Source organism: Arctopsyche grandis, chromosome 10, assembly GCF_051622035.1.
Source record: "Arctopsyche grandis isolate Sample6627 chromosome 10, ASM5162203v2, whole genome shotgun sequence".
NCBI lineage: Eukaryota > Metazoa > Arthropoda > Insecta > Trichoptera > Hydropsychidae > Arctopsyche > Arctopsyche grandis.
In genome coordinates this window covers 15,547,401-15,566,184 of record NC_135364.1, presented here as the reverse complement: position 1 = coordinate 15,566,184, position 18,784 = coordinate 15,547,401, and the positions used below count along the sequence as shown (strand labels likewise).

The following is an 18,784-nucleotide window of genomic DNA, read 5'->3' as shown; positions in this document are numbered from 1 at the left end:
ATTATTACTCATGCACGAAGTTCTATCCCAGAAGCTACTATTATATTATAGATACGAACTAAAATTCAAATTATATTTTATGGATTATAAAATTGGGAGAATTGGTCCTTTAAATTCGACTCGACGTCGATCGGTCAATTTAACGTTCAATTTTGTGTTTAATAAAGCGTGAAATGATTCGAAGAGACTGTGCCCATATTTATACTATGAATTACGAATATTTTATATAGATATGTATGTACATTCGAATCGATTTATAGATAGTAAACTATAAATTAACATATAAGCATTGATAATTTCCAGTCAATTAGTTTGCATTTATTAGACATTAATATGCAAACGTGGTTTCATTCCCTCGTTAAGTAATAAAAGTATCATTGACTTCTATAATATATAATGTCTAGTGCTATGTTAACGTGACTTGTAATGCTTCTCAGTCGTATTAAATGCAATCTATGATATTTTATAATTAAATTAATACAGATGCATTTGTACAAGGTGCTTTTGTTTTTGACAAAATAAATTAATTCAGAATTTTTACTCAAAACATGCCACGTGGAATTAATGATATTTTATTTCACATGCGTAATTTTAAGCCTTGGAGAATGACGTTTAAATATTATATAAAAGCTTTTTGCGCATCCTCTTCAAAATAAAGCTTTTATGGTATTTACCTTCGTTCAAAAAAATTAGATTTAAAAATAACTAAACCATTTTTGATGGGTTTTAAATTTACAAATGACAAAAATATATTTATATTTTTTTTATGGAGATTAAATAAATAAAATTAATACGGAGTTGATAGAATACGAATTATAAATGTAGTTTTGATTTATTAAACTTTTTATTAAATACATATGTACATGTGTACATATTTTTACATAGATATATACCAAGAAGTCTAACAGGTAAAGCCCAATGCGCCTTCCTAGAAAATTAATTACAAACATTGCAGCATTTTTATTACATAAATCGCTGTATTTCGAGAGGCTGAACAGCATGAAATTAACAATTAATTAATCCATACAGACATCTATGGATTTAGGGATATGGATTACATAAACCAAATTCAGATATTTGTGACATCGCCAGGATGATTTTTTAATTTGATTAATTAAATTAATTAAATTAATTATTTGATTTGATGATTTGTCAATTTGTTGGTGGAACCGTTTCAACAATGAAATCAGATAAACTAAGCAAACTCTGATAGGAAACGATCGACATGGGGTCACAAATATCCAAGTCTGACCAGCAGCATTAAAGATGAGCACGGGGTCGAACCCGGTAACCTCTCAATGCTAAACATACCCACCGAGCCATACTGCTGGCCATACGTATATTCAAAAATGAATTTTAATTAAAAATATAACCTTTAAGTTTATATTTTAAGGCTTTTTGTTTTATGAAATGGCAAATGACAAATTTGTTTTATTTGCATCTATTTTGAGTAGTTAATATTTTCTTTTCGGTTTTCTTTGTTTTTTCTTTCATTATCTTATTTAATATTTGCGTTTCTGTACTACTGCATGATTATCAAACAGGGTACATCAGCTTTGCCGCCTTTTCTAAGTATTCTTAAGTAAATAAATAAAAGTAATACTTAAAATAGAATACCTGAACACTTCTACCATTAGTTTAACTATTGGGTAATAATATCTGAACATTTCGTCAAATATTATTACCCAATAGTTTTTTATAAAGAGATAGATTATACGTCTATTTATATTAAACTTTCACTTGACTAAACCATGGTGTTAAATCTAGCCACACTGCTAATATCTTATCGTGCATACGTTTGAACGTATACATAAACATTTTAATAGTATTCGAAACTCTACTTTTTGGCGTGTCGACACTCTCGGCACAAGTGGCCGTTCTCGAGTGTAGTTTCCCCATTGTTGAAAAGGACCAACTTTTCACACGGGGGTGAAGTGGGTGGGTGGGTGGGTGGGTTTGTTTCGTGTTTAAAGCCTTCCTCTCACCCCTCCCCCCAGCTAGCGTTCTGCTCCTTCGTAAGAGGAGAGTCGGGGCTCACTTTATTGCAGTGCGCCGATGGTAATGAGCATTAAAGGAGCTTTTGACGACGGTTACCGCCGAGTAACAGTTACCACGAGAGAAGCAGTTACCGTCGGCTAACATACCGTCAAATTTCATCAAAATGTTAATTTTGGCGCGAAAGCTTCAGCCTTACGGCTTCGAGCCGTACGCGAGCACTTAATTCTATACAGAGTTTGTACGTATATTTTAATAATATAATACGTACTATAAATATACGTGAGCGTACGTATATATAAATCTACCTAAGCTAAGCTACGGCAGAAATCCTTTTACAACTTATTTTCTGACATTAATTTATGGGCGTAATCTATAGATAAAAAAAATAATTTTAAATCATAGCTTAAGAATTTATATTTTGATACATTATGTGCTAAAAAATAATGGTAAATGTGAATCATTATGCTTTACATAGGAATACGTTCTTGCAGTTGTCCATTTTCTTTATTAAAATATTTCTCGTCGTTTTATTAAGGTCATGGTTTCTATCTCTAACTGATGTATACTGTTAATATGGGATAGTTCCGATGTTAAAAATACTCTAAAATCCTCTATGCGTGTTATCGATATATCGATTAAATGTAATTAAAAATTTAATGCGCTCTGTAATTGTGTATGATTCTTTAATTAATTGAACAAAACTCATAATACGAAAATGTAAATATGGAAACAATTCACAACGAAAAATTAGAACATTTTATAATAATGAAGGAACTTTTTTCACACACTTCGTGCTATACATATGTATGTATGTGTGTATGTACATATTTATCTACATATGTGAATCTATACTCAGTTATTATTTATTATTGCTTCCACATAACGAGGAGAGATACGAAATGGAATACTTGCATGAGAATTATGACATGGGTAGTGGATTTAGTGGAGATAGATAAGAGATTGAAATGGCAATGGATGGGTCACGTAGCTAGAATAATAGACGATAGGTGGTCAAAATAATTGCTATAGTGGTACCAGAGAGAATGTAAAAGGGTGAAAGGAAGGTAGGTAGATTAGAAAAATGTGTAGGGTGAGATAGATGTGTAGGATGAGATAGCGCAAAACAGAGACGAATGGAAGCGTGTTGGAGAGGCCTTCATCCAGTAGTGGATATTGAATGGCTGTAAATGTTGATTATGATTATGATAACCAAATGTACATAATTGTCCTTTTACTAACAGTTTAATGTAAACGCACATGTACATACATATATTCAATTTCGATATATTTTATGCATAACGTTGGTTACTATTTGTGGGAAAGCTTCTCAAACTTACTATTACATGGTCTTATTTCAAAAATGGTTTACTTGAAGCTAACTTCTAATCGCAAATAAATTCTAGAAAATAATTCATTAAGTTTTACATTTACAAATGTACATACATACATATGTATATACATACATACATTAACCATATAAATTACAAAATTATTCGCCTTGAATACATATTTATTCAAAATTACATTATTAAAGATATTATCACTATATATTATTACTACATATATTATATTAAATATTAAATAATATAATACACATCCGCATTTATGTAACTTATAAAAATAATATATAAATATGTTTATCTTTAAAATACTATCATAAGTTTAAACCTAAACTATCTACGTTGTCCAATCTTCCTTTGACAATATTTGACGTTAACTATTTCCGATTTTATAAGTGTACATGAAGATCAATATCTTCAAATATTTTTATCTTCTCTTAGCGCAGCGATTCAAACTTTTTATTTCATCATTCAAAAGTTTTGAGCAGCGATTATTTGCTATCCACATTAATATTCAAACGTTCCGTACATACAAATTACGCGCATAATAACAACATCCATTTGAAATTACGGCGAATGTTGTGACCCACTTGATACGAAATTGAAATGGTAATTTGGCAATGAGAAAATTATACGTATCGTTGATTTTTTTATTCTCCTTACACGTATTATATTATCTGTCTCCTATTCCTTGGATCGCACGATGGGAATTGTTGCGTTCAGCAATTTCAGGTGCCTTTCTTTCCAACTCTACAACTCTTTTGTTTGAGTTCAACCTTCATTCGTATGCTAAGAAGGATCTCCGGGTAACAAAGGAAGTTTCCGTTGTGACCTGTCTTGGTTCTTTATTTTTTTATTTTTTTACTACGTCCATTTTCCGAAGTTTTCTTCTTTATGCGCCAAAAACTGCTGTCGTCTCTCCGGCCCCACCGAGAGGAAAGTTTTAATAAAGAATAGTATGTATTTTATTTCATATACACACATGTGTGTCTTTTCCGTAAATTTAATTCAACCTGCTGTTTTGTTTATACTTCGAATACATTTCTATTTAATAATATTAGTATCTTATTATTAATCTAATGTTATATTGACGTACGACGAAATTTTTTTACCTTGGACCTTGTAAAAGCATTATCAGTTATAAGCAATACGACAGTTCTTGAAAACACACTTTTTCAATATGTGTTGATATACTTTTTAATACATGTAGATGTTTTCTGTTTTGTAAATTAATACGTTAAACATAAACATTTATAAATGACTCTTGATCTCATTAATACAACGTGTAAAAGTTGTATGAATGATATAATAAAAAAAAGTATTCTGATACTTATGTAATTGTGAATAGCTTATATAATTTCAATATCAATTAAATACTGCTTTCCTGATATTTTATTTGTCTATATACATACATACATATATGTACATGTATAGGGCAGTTGTATATTTTTTTCATTTTATTTATATCAACAAAAATATATTACACGGGTGTATGGGAATCAGATTTGAAATTGATCGAACACATAGACTTCCACAGCTGAAGGAATAAATATTGCAAAAGGAGCAATTTATCAACGTGAGCTTACAGAGTTTGAGATTTGTTTTATCAATTTACAGTAGCCGCAAAGTTAATTTAGCACGAAAGGGCGCTCGATCATATTTCACATTCGCATTTTATTGAAACGAACCCGCCATTTATTCGGCGGCGGCTTTGCGAACGCGCAAAATTAAATTCTTACACACGATAAAATCTCAGCCGGAGTTAATCATAAAGATGAAAATGTGACGAGGAAAAATGGCGTGAGATTTTAAATCGTTTTCCCGCGCAATTTAGACAAACCCCCCCTCCTCTCAGCGCGAAATCTACCCGTGTAAAATGGACTCGCGAAAACGTACAAATCTCTTCGTACGATTTAATTCGAGAAAATTAATTTTTGCTTTCAAGTCACTTCTAGAAATGTAGAAAATGTAATCGAAACGGTTTTAATCTGATTCTCATATTAACCTTTGGTTCTCTTGATTTATTTACCGAATACCTTCAAAATATTTGTTTAATTTAAATATCATATATCGTTTGAAACTGAAAACTAATTGAAAAATATTTTCAAATTATATACATAAGTAGGTACATCATAATAATATGTATAGCAATACAATAAAAAAGTCTTACTTTTGGTATTTTTATACAATATTCGTAACAGTAAGTTATTTTAATTTAAGTATATGATCGATATTGTCTTTTTTGTTGTTTAATTTATATCTTGACTACGTATTAAATTTACATACATATGTCTATTGAATAACTAATTAAACCAGCAACATAGCTCAGTGGTTAGCGTATAATACTAACAAATGAGGGGTCATTGGTTAGAGCCCTGATCCGTTGTTGCTCACCAGACCTTGGATATATGATTCCAGGTCGATTTTTTCCTACCAGAGTTTGCCACTTTATCTGATTTCATTGTTGAAACGGTTCTTACCAAATTAGCCAACTTCCCTCATTTGTCACCTTTTTTTTAATTTATAATAATATTATAATGTTTATATATATATATATATATATATATATATATATATATATATATATATATATATATATATAGTACATATGCACAAAGTTGACCATAGGCATCGCTTTGGGTCAATGAAAGCATGGTAAAAAAAAGTAGTTCTTAGATTCTTCACTAGCTAAAGTAAAAATAAAATTTCCGAAAATGAATGAATGTATTGAAAAATGAATCGTGTGCATTATATAGGTAGTATATACATACATAGATACATACATATATAGATTAGCAAGGTTGAATAAAAATGTATTTATTTAAGTTAAGATTTGTATATCTGGTCTTGACTGCACTTCACAAATGTGTTTGATGTGATTGATCATATATTCATACAAATGCATGTGTGTATGTAAGTGTCATTGAAAGCTTATAAATCAATATTGATGTATAGTACCAAGTACAAATAATAAATTAATATGATTCGATTTGCATGTGTTAATTTATGTATGTACATATGCATATTAAATTTCCGTCATAAAGCTCCACAGACTCAAATTAATATTTGATATGAAATATTAAACCTTTATGACACTGGTCGAAGTATCGATCGATCCGCCCTGTTCTGGTATTGCGAAAAAAAAGTAATTTTTGCGTTCGTAATCACAATTGCGAAAATCGAGGTCAGTTAATTTTGTAGTAGTCGAGTATGTCATATTGGTCAGTAAGTGTGGTCTCCATACAATCCGAGTTTACCGCAGACACCAATAACTTTCTATACGGTAAAGCTATGGTGGTGGGTGCAAAAAAGTTGCATTTTACTCGTAGATATATCTATGTACATTAGTAGAATTGTGTGTGATGTGGCAAAATAAAACGGACATAAATCCCCAACCGGTCACACTGTATCACCGATTGGAACAGATGGTGTTCGGATCACTGAACGTTTTGGAAAATTAATGGATACAATATGGAGAGATATTCAAATTCATTGTGAATGTTAAATTTTTGTTTTTTGTCTGAAAGTCAAAATTGAATTTTCGTCGTTTGCGGTGTGAGTGCAGGCATTTGATAATAAGTAATACATAAAAAAAATGGTCGTTGTGTATTCGATAGACGTGTCTAGTCTTTATCTGTTTTCGTACTCTCCTTTGGGAATAGTTTATTTGACCTCAACTTTACGAATATATCAGACAACCTTCGATTTAATTTTTTTCATGAATTTAATTGTATTTACTATACTTTCGATTGTATTTCAATATTGACCTGGTTTTTGGTTAAATTAATGTGTATTTAACAATGCTTAAGTACTTTAAATTTAATCAATAATTTGAATAATCTTGATATAAACTTGACATCATTAATTTTATAATTATTTATAAATACATTTCATTACTAAAGTCAGCATTCGATCTGCAATTTTACAATCGCTGACCCCATCAAACAATTTAATAGACGGCGCAATTGAAGAATAATCTCACAGTGCACTATCTTGTTTTGCAATTTAAAAATTATACTCTTCCAAATCAACTTCCTACATGTGTATCAACATTACTAAAGATTGTTCAATTTTTTATGAAATGCTCAGAGTTCAAAGAATTTGATTTCATATTTTCAATGACATTTTATGCTAAAATATTATTATAACGAAATTATCAGAATTGGACGATTTAATTTTCCTGTTTCTCTTGTATTATATATTTATTATAATTTTCTTTTATATACATAATTTGAATGTGTATATTCAATTTTCAATTATGTATTTAAATTTTTCCTTGGATTAGTATAAATTTCAATCACTTGGAGGAGCTGGAATTCAAAAAAAGTGACCGGTGATCCGCGAGTCATTGCATCATGCTTTATTGCCAGCCTATAGCCATCATCGTCGACCTGTTTCGTCAGCTTTGACGGTAGTACCTGGAAGACTCGAGCAAACTCTCAGACGAATTGCATCATGCAATGGTTGAGGCGTGGTGTCTTCGACCTCGATATACCGGGAACTTGCAAAAAATCCACCAGACGAAAGTCAGCAAACACGACTTAGAAACCAAACTCTTCCGTTGCATTCTTCGATTCGGCCTGCTTTTTGCCATCTCAAAACACAATTCGCGCTTAACTTCACCGATGTACATACATACATATGTACATACTATCGATGGTTAAACTGGGGCTGGTCGACGAGAGAAAGATGTAAACCGGAGTGGACCGGTTCATAGGAACCTTACGTACATATTATATGTAGCTATGAACGCTTAACTATGTACATATGTATGTAGACTCGTGTAATAATGTCGCTCAATCCTGATAAAGCGTAACTCATCAATAAGGATCGCGTCTGCCTAACTAACGAGAGCGTTTATTTTAAATTTTAAAATGGAATGAATTTGAAAAATTTGCATACTTTGGCGCGATTTGGGCGAAAAAATGGAGTGAAGCCTTTTTTTCCTTTAGTATGAAGCCAATTATTGGATTCTTTGGCGTTCGTGAAAGGTAAAAAAATCGTCTGGCTTTTGAAATGTTTCAATACGAAGTATTTTTACTTCACTCTATAATATTTTATTTATTTGAGTTTAAATTTTGCTGGAAATGACTGTGCTTGTTTTTAGAATAAAAATTAAATAGAAATTTATTGAATAATTTCATAGAATAAGATATAATTAAATGGAATTACATTGCAATAAAAATTATCAATTTTTTTCCTGCTATTTGGAATATTGTGGTTTTAGTTTTAGATATTATGATTCAAGTGTAACTTATATTTTATTTATGTATGTATGCTCAGTATGTATTTTGACGTTCGTTATGTGTAGTTTACTTTAATTTATTATTATAAAGAAATGAAAAATTTTCTTTATATATGTATGAGTGACCTATAGTTTTTTTCTCAAAATTACATATTTTATATATAATATAGTATTTTCCTCATACATATACATACAGCCGTGAACAAATGTATTAGGCCACTTCTAAAAAATATTTTTGACCTAAAATACTCGCGTATTTTTTTTATTTATTTATATTTCCCCATGATGTCATTATAGGTTCACGCTGAGCAACGTAGACATATAGTATTTATTTATTTAAAGCATTACAGGAATTCCTAATGCGCCACAATGTTCAAAAATATAACAGAAAAGAAACGAAATAATAACTTAAGAAATTAGACATGACAAAAACAAAACATATACATATATTATATATACACAAACAACACATTTAACACAATCATAAAAATAATAAGCTATATAATAGCGGATAATAATCATAATTATAAATAATAAAAAACAACAAAGAAGGGAATGTCTAATAAAAGAAAAAAGAGAAAGAAAAATAAATATAAACATATGTATGTATATACACAGACAAAAATACATTTATACATAATTATTAAAAAACAATAGCAATTAATAATAAATAGCAGATAACGTAAAAATATCAAATATTATATATAACATAAGGATTGTCTTGCACCTACAGCCAGTTCCAAAAAATAAGAACCAATTGCAAATACAAAACATCTCTGTGAGGCCCAAATGGAACAGAGTAAAGGGGGCTACAGACGCTCCGGATTTCCGGTAGACCTTGAGGTATTCCTTTCGGTTGACCTGAAATTGTAGGGGGCTACACACGCTCCGGTACGCCTCTCCGGTATGATGCGTTGTTACGACTTTAGGTCAATTTTTCAGTAGTGATCGTGCGGTGCGAGCAGTGGCATGGCGACAACGGAGAGGAGGTATCCGCCTTGAGGCGAACGAACAGAATTTGCTTCGACGAGAGGTGACCTCAAGGTGAATCGACCTTAAAGCGAATCTTCCTTCACACGAAATCAAAGTTCCATTCATAAATCACAATCAATCATGAAAGCAATGATGAGCGCAGAGCGCAGTATTAAATTTATACATACATATGTATGTTTAAAGATTTAGAGATTATAAATTTTGAAATCATATTCAAATAGTGGTGACATCCACTAGAATGATTTTCGCCAATTTAATAGAGTAGCCATTTAAACAATGAAATCAGATAAATTGGCACACTCTGATAGAAAACGGTCAACTTGGAGTTACAAATATCCAAGCCTGATCAGGAGCCCTACGGATTATACTCGGAATAAATTAATTTCAATCGAGACTAAGCCACGGGATCGAACCCAACAACCTCTCACTGGTCAACATTAACGCAACCACTGAATATGCTGCGACCCGTATCGCATCCTAGGAACTCCTCTGTTGTTTCACCCTACTTTCTCTTCCTTGGGTTGTTTATTATTAAAAAAAAACAACGAAATTGTCCTTTGTTTTAAGAGAAGTAGTCTTGGTGCGTTATTTTTATCGTTTCCGTTTTTTCAATTAAATGTATCTGATGCTTTTATTGAAAAAATTCTAAAAATACGGGAATAGATAGGGCTCAAATTTATTATTTATATATATGTACATTTTCAATCATCGGGATAAATTACAATTTCCAAAAAACTTAAATTATCAAACGACATTAAAAGGATACAGTTGGTGCGATATTAAATGATTGATTCACTGTATCTTAGCCATACATATTATGTAATAAACATAATTATATAAAAAAAAAACGTCAAAGGAAATTTTTTTAATCAAAATATTTTGAAACTACATACATGGATGGATATTCTACTAAAATAATTAATATAGTACAAATATTTCATATTCATAGTCTTTCCCTCTATTAAATTGTACAATATTAATAACGAACGGTATATCAAATATCAGTCATTTTATGATTATTAAATGCTTTCACCCACAATATTCAACATGAAAATGATCAAACGCGTTAATTAACGTGTCATTAAATTGAAAAATATATATTCACGGTGTCATGTACGTGTATATATATACATATGTACATATACATATACCAATATAAATAGATAGAGCGAATCCCACCCCATCCGGCTCCAGTTTTATGCGAACGCACAAGCCGTCAGCTCTCATACTTAGTTCGACTTTCGCGACGCGAACTTCTCTCTCTCCAACACTTTACCATTCTCGGTAACCGTTTACCAAAGCCATTGTGAGTCGTAGTTATACATATGTATATTGAAATTAATACACATTCAATCGCGTAAATTTCGTGTCAGTGTACCCAAAAATATTTTATATACATTCAAGTGAAAAAATTTAAAAGAAGTTCTCTCAATCGAAATATGAAATATTTGTCATTTTATTCAAATTAATTTAAACCGTTTTTCTTTTGTTCTGAAATTATCAACTGTATTAAAAACGACACGTGTCATGAATTTTACGAAAAATTTTATATTCGGTCGGTATAATTTTATATTTCAATTATATTTGAACCAATTTAATTTATACAAAAATTTTGAATTATATTATATATGCATATATAATATGTCAGTAAATTTTGTTGTATTTGTAGTTCGAATATACGCTCCGCCGTGTATGATTAGAAATTTTTTTCTCGATTTGATTTATTCAATTTTTTCCGTCTCCAGTCCGAAATGGAATGAAGATCCGTCCAAATTTGGCATGGAGAGTCCCATCTCGTATACTTGGAAAAAGAGAAAAGCAAACGAAGTTAACCGGTTAAAGAGGCCGATACGATCTAGCCGATCGATCGAGCGCACGCGATCAAAACTGCATGATGCAATTTCTTCCACGATGAAATAGTGCAATTATTTTTATTTTTTTTTAAGAAACGGTACTTACATATATTGCTTTCGGCGTATACTTTATGGTGTATTTCTAATTTAGCTGGAGGATAAATAAAACGTTACACCTCTGAAAAGATCGCGATCGTAAAAAAGCGTTTAGCACGTAGTCGTGCGCGGTAAAAGTTCAGACCCGCTGCTGCATTACTTGGTCGATTTATGGTCAAGAGAAATGCTCAAGCTTTTCCGGAGCTTTTCCGACCCCTTTCAGCCGGGGTTGGTCTCGTTACCCTTCGGAGGGAGGAGTGCGCTCTAACACTGCCTTTGTTGTCGGACCGACTACGCCTAATTATGACCGACGCTTCTCGTTGAAATAAAACTTTTAGTTATGTGTGTGTATGTGTGCCTTTGGGAAACTGTCTCTATGCCTTTTTAAAGCACTCTCAAGACATCAAATTGCTCGCGTAAAAGCGCTTTGTTTATTTTTGAACTTTTTCTCTGTATTTCAACTTTACACTAAAAGCGCTTTGCCTTTATGCCACTTGAATATAAATGTCGTAGCCTACTTTTGACATACTTTTGTTATAAATTTTATCGCTTGATTAAACATTTTTGAGTCTTAATTATCGAATCGTTCTCATTACTCGTTAAACACATCTTTTTACCAAAAAAAAAAATATATTTTTCAATACACTGCACATTTCAATACATCTACTTTTATTTAAACCAAACTAGACATAAATTTTGTACCATAGACATACATAATTTCATTTTTATATACCCATACACATACACGCGTACGTATTTTATATATTCGATTCGAGAGAATTTCTAGATGTTTATATTTTGACTGAACCGGGCCAAGTTCCATGCGATACGCAATAAAAACTCCAAATCAATATTTGTCACACAGATATAGAGAGCAATTAGAACGGCAATATTGATACTGAATTTTTATGCGTGCGTGAAAAATTGACCACTTTGATAACGACGTTGTTTTGTATACACAGTTGAGATAACCCTTTGCCGATTTCGACACGTTAAAAAGAGGGGGTCGTATCTGTATCTACCTGCTCGAGGCGGCCGAGGATTCTGCGTCCGTTCATCCGGAAGTAAACGGACTTAATTGAGTGAAAAACAAAGGAAAAGCGGAAAAGCATCGAGAGGAAAACGGCCGATAGGGCCGTCGTCGGAACCGCGATGTTTGACGGTCGATTTTTGGTGGCGGCCATACTGCTGTTGGGCCTGACCACTTCAGTGATCGCTTACTACGATGACTACGAAGAATATTCCAAATTTGCAGACAAATATGCAACTGAGGGTAAGTTTAACAACTAGCCAGCATCCCAGCCTGAACATGAATTTGAATTAATTGCGGAAATATTCCCGAATTTGAACTGAAAGTACAGATTCTTCGGGCGACGTATCAAATGAGCGTCGTATTTTTTTTTTCATTTTTTTTCTATCCTATTAAAAAAGCAAATATTTTTAAAGCATTGTAATATTTGATCTCCACACTTCATACTAAGAGATAAAAAAATATATATAAAATTTATTTTTATGTTAAGCAATAATTTCAGAGCATTTCTATGCATTGTAGATATTTATTTTATTTTTATCATATTAGCCACAGTGACATTACAGAGAGCTCCAACACGTCACTGTGGCCAGTGATCATAATAATAATATAATATCATAATAATAATATAATATCATAATAATAAAACATCATTATAATAATAACATAACATAATAATAATAATAATAACATATCATCATAATAATGATAACATCATAATAATCAGAACATCATCATAATAAAAATAATCATTTACATTTATAATTGATAAAATCAACCAGTTTAGTACAGTTTAGGTATTAATATTATTTATTTACATGTTTTTATAAGTACATATTTATATTACATGTATTAATATGGATAATATTTTTGGCACGACTGTAAAATAAATTACACGACAAATGTCAAAACGACATTTAATGTCAAATTAACATCTCTAAAATAGGTCGTACGACAGACTCGGCGTTCGCCCGGCAAATCAGACGTCAAACGGGTTGCCAGTAACAAATTTTTGACATTTCAGTGAAATTATAACCAGTTACATTTTCACTGAGTAATCGTAATATCTTAGCAACCAACACTTATTTATTTAAGGGTTAGGTTAGGTTAAGTTAAGTTAGGGTTGGCCCTATTCATTTAAGATTAGTTTGTTAGGGTCGGTATTTATTTTTGTTGCTGGCAACCCATTTGACGTTTGATTTACCGGACGAAAACCGAATCTGTCGTGTGAGCTATTTTAGAGAGGGTTATTATTTTTATTTGTCTGGTCGATAAATGTTACCCTATTAATATTATCTGTTTTATGTATATGCCTATACGTTTACTGTTGAAAAGTAATGATTTAAGTTCAATTTGGCATTCAACCAGATCGTCACAGTATATGTGTAGGTATACTACATATGTATGTAGTCGCATACATTGGACAAATACCAAATTGAATTGCTCAAACGCTCTAATAGAATATTATATACATATATACATATGTACATTTATAAAGGCTGTCGTCCAATCAATTTGAGTTTTCTTGCATTCGATGTAATAAAAATTGGAATTTTACGAATCGTTGGATGTTCAATGAAATCTCTCTTTTTCCGGACAGTTATGTACATATTTTACCATCGTAAAAATGTACACGTGTTCGTTTGAAGCATTCATTTATTTTATAGTCGTGTGTGATTGGATTTTTTTTTAACAATTTTAGCCTCGAACGAGCTTTTTGACTGAACGTTTCGAACGATATCCGTTTCCGCTTTTCGCTCTGTGGTATTGTAAATAATTAAGCAGAAAAATGGAGGGTCTTCGACGGTGGGTTTGTAATCACATCTTTTCATCGAAACATGATTTGTGTATTCATTTCAAGAGGGACTTAGGCAACTTCCTAATTGTACGTGTCGAGATTTTGAGTTTGCTTATTCATGACGGGATTTTTCGCTTAAAACTTTTAAATTGCGTTTAGCGAAAAAGTTCACCGCCAACTTTTCGTTTTTTTTTTTTTTCGGCAAAAGTGGAATAATATTTTTTCGTCGAATTGTTGATCCGGTGCGTATTTATACATACATATTTACAGTAATGTACATATAAAGTATACATAGACAGACAAAAGGTTTTTCAGGTAACTTGCTTTGATCAAACTCTGTCTTATTATAATTCAACTTGCAAACTTACTCGCCTTTTATAAGTTCGGTTCAAAAGGGAACGAATTTTCATTTTATTTTTCCAAGCGACCTTATTCGGCGATAACTTTTTTATTAGCGAACTGAATTGGAACGAAAATAATGAAGTTGTTTAGTGCAAAAATATCACTTATTTTTCGGGGATACTTTTCACAATTCAAAGTTCAATGTGAAAATCGCCCCTAATGGTTGGGTACACCTACGCCGCTACTTTTTGGCGACAAACAATCCCGTTATACGTGTCATGCATTAAATTGCGAAAATGCGGGAACGGCGCAGAATTCGCTAAAACGAATTAAAATAAATTTGCATGTATTTGTCTATCATAATTTATCTCGATTATTTGAAGCTATGTATATAAGCTTTGTTGGCGAACGCGTAACATTGTCCATGGAAATGAGTTCAATTTCCGAGCTTTCCTCTGAGTTTCATTTTAATTATAGAAGTTTGATATTTTAAATACAAACCACGTCAAAGATTCTAACCACACCATAAGCCTTTCACCACCGACTACTATTGTATGTATGTATATGAAACCTCTTCAGCCATTTAATTTTCCTGTCAACTTGGATCAATTGTATTATATTACGAAAAGTTTTATGAACTGCCAAGGTTTATTCTACTTATCCTGCCTATGTGTTATTTATTTTTATTTATGTATTTTATTATAAACATACAAACCAGCAGCATGTACTAGTAGTTAGCATATCTTGCTATGGTCAGTGTGGTTATGAGTTTGAGTCACACTGGTTGCTGCTGGCCAGATCTTGGTTTTGTGACCAGGTCAATCGTTTTCTATCAGTGTATGCCATTTTTTCTGATTTTGAAACGATTCTTGCAAAATTGGCTTTCCCTCCTCATTTCTCTCGCAAAATCTTGAGTTATTATGTTATAAATCTCAAGGTTCGCCGGGTTTCTCTCCATAGATATATCTATGGATGATTGTTGTATAAAAAAAATCATATTGTTGTATAAATGTTTGTTAATCGTATTATATACGATGTTTTCAATGCACTTTGCTATGTTTGACCATAGATTTCATGTATAATTTCGAATTATGTATATAATTTGGTGTGTTTCTTGATCTATATAGTACACTCGTCGCATTGGAGCGATCTGTAATGACGATCGCTCGTGTGCATACATAGATTGATTGATTAAATAAAATAAAATACAAACTTCATATGTGCCATGACGGGAGTTACCTCAAAGCGACACATTTTTTCGGTTATTTTTGTATGTACATTCGTACTAAAATTTTTTCAAACATAACAGGACATTGAGTACAATAGAGACAAATATGGAAAACGAATACTGTTTTTGATACACGGCAAATTTACAAGAAATCCGTAATGTAGGTAGCATTTTATAAGATTCAACAGATTCGAGATACTAATAACTCGAATTTGAAAGAAACGTAGGGGAACGATACCGATTTATTGAATCCGTCACAACAAGTCAGCTAGAAAAATAGGAAAAAAAATTTGAATGACCACAGGAATTTCCCAGCATGGTGTTTGACCGGGACTTAAGCACGCATCATATCAACTTGTAAAATCATATCAACTTGGATACCATTCGGTCACTTATTTCCTTCATTCGTTCTTCAACTCTCTTAACTATCCAGTGCTTCTTATAGGATTTTTGTATTATACATTTCATTGATATGTACAAACTGCTCATTTAATTAAATTTCGTATTTAGCACGCTTGTTATTTGTTTACTTTGGCTCATCTTCTTCCATGAATTGTTAAAAAAAATTCCATCGTTTTTCACTTCGCTCGTTTTCCACTTATTTTACTTTTTCCTAACGCCAATCGAGCTTTTCATCCGAACCGGCGCCGATCCATTAAGCTCGTGGGCTAAACCCCATTTGACCGATCAAAAGCTCTCCCTTTGACGATTCAAATGAACGCCACTTTTTGAAGTCTTTGATTCACTCACACGCAGTAGCTACACGCTTTCCATCCGAGAAAATTTCTTCGCTTTTCTCGAGCAGCCCTTCCCCCATATTTTTCTCTATTAAAACGGCTCTGCTTCTCATCATAAAGAAAAGGAAACTTCGTGCACTTCTTCATCTTGCAAAAGCTCTCCCTCCCTTGCCCTTTCCGAGTCATGGCCGAGTTGTATTTTCCGACTTTTCCGCCAACTTATTACCGGGAGGAAGAGGCGGAAGAGGTTCACTTGAGACTTGAGAGTTTTTTTCGGAGCGTAAGTCTCGGATTAAATACGAAAGTTTTGATTAACGTTCGACATTAGACGCCTCTGAAACATCTAAATTACGAGAAATAATTCTCGAACAGTTTGAATAATGGACGATTCGTACGATGTAATATATTAGTCTTGCGTGCGTTTGCACGTGCGAACTGTCTTTACGTAAGTACTTCTTGATTCCTAAACGTGAATACATATTAAACTTCTGAAAGTGTGCCTACACTTTATTTCAAATTTTGAATTATTGCGAGATATTCTTCTTCTGAAAAGGAATACTGAAAGTTTGTACGAAACAAATCCGAATAATTCCTATGTAATGCTAAAAGTCACAGATATACAGATCAAACACCTGAAGTGAATATTAAATTAAATAGTTAAACAAAAATATCGTCAATAAATCTTATATATAATTTCGAAAGAGACTTACATACATATATATATATATATATATATATATATATATATATATATATATATATATATATATATATATATATGTATGTAACTATTGTTGGTTCGCAAATCCGTGACGTCATCGAACAAATGAATATTCAAATAAATTTAATAAAATGTTAACTATTAGATTGGCCATGTTTAAGCGATTTATATTCCAAATACCGAGTGAAGCCGGGTAAAAACACAAGTGAAAAAAAAAACACTAGTAAAAATAAATAAAAACACTATTAGATTCGCCATGTTTAAGCTGTTTATATTGCGAATACTGAGCGAAGCCGGGTATAAAACAACTAGTTATAAATAAATAAAATAAATACAGAAGTCATATGAAATTGTTCTCAAGTTTGTTCAAAAGCGTGAACGTCTTTGATATGTTCTATTCTTATTTTATTGATAATATCTTCGCCTGGCCTTTGTGAGATATGATACGTCTGTTTTTTTGTCTTGTATTCGCGGGTCCATTCACTGAATTTTCCATTATTTATTCTCTGTCGACGCTGAAACACATTGTAGCACGTACGTTCTTGTCGGTCGACAAAGGCGAAATAAAACCGCAAGAATAGACGGTGGGCGGGTTGGACCATTGGATGCAGACGTGGGTGGGCGGATAGGGAGGAATGTGCTCCATGGGAGGCTGGAGACGTGTTGAATACGACGATGGTGCATTATCACGAGGAAATTGAATGCGGTGACCAGCCAGCCAGTCACTTTGACTCCATTGTGATGAAGTCGTTAATTTTCAAATGTCAAAAATACATTGTACGGTATGAGCGCGCATTCACGTCCGTATTTTATGAAAACGTTAGTTCCTTCCCCCTCATAAAAGTGTGACGTCTGTTTACCATATAGAAGACACGACAGAGGCAATGCTGAACAGGACCGCAAAATATTTTATACGAGTCGTGTTCCGACTCCAGCGGAAATACCCTTTTCTGAAATTTCACTAATGCTGAACAATGAAAAAAAAATAGGTACGACATAGCTAGTTTTCCCTCGGACGACGACGGCAACGATGATAAAACGGTCTGAAATTTTAAACGACATTGCTTCCACATATTTATACAATGCTTTTTTGCTCCTTTTTGTTTCTTAAGACACATTTTTGTCGTTCGGTTTTCATATCTTTCGGCAGTTTATGTTTACATACAAGCATATATGTATATATAGCAAGTACGAGTATTTTTTTAATCTTATAAAAGCTCATGTGGATCAACTCTCGCAACAAGTCGAAAAATTCAACAACTAGTATATTATAGTAAACTAACTTTTCAATTTGTAGTAATATATGTATTATATATAATATTAAAGACATACATGTGTGTGTTGAGATATTAACATGGACATAAAGTTTTTGTTTTTCGAATTGGCAACACTTTTTTCAAACG

At 32.2% G+C, this 18,784-nt stretch overlaps 1 protein-coding gene across 5 annotated transcripts in view; it reads left to right on the top strand.

Moving 5' to 3' along the window:
• LOC143918173 (low-density lipoprotein receptor 1-like) overlaps positions 1-18,784 on the top strand; it is a 213,372-nt gene that overhangs the window by 177,011 nt on the left and 17,577 nt on the right. Inside the window, exons 1-2 of one of the 5 annotated variants that reach the window (XM_077439923.1) lie at positions 10,769-10,882; positions 12,488-12,798. The exons of 3 other annotated variants lie outside the window; for them this stretch is intronic. In XM_077439923.1, coding sequence (XP_077296049.1) covers positions 12,678-12,798 — 121 coding nt within the window. In that variant the 5' untranslated portion in view covers positions 10,769-10,882; positions 12,488-12,677. Of the gene's footprint in view, positions 1-10,768; positions 10,883-12,487; positions 12,799-18,784 lie in introns of those variants that run through there. One more of the 5 variants, XM_077439924.1, reaches the window with a different exon arrangement.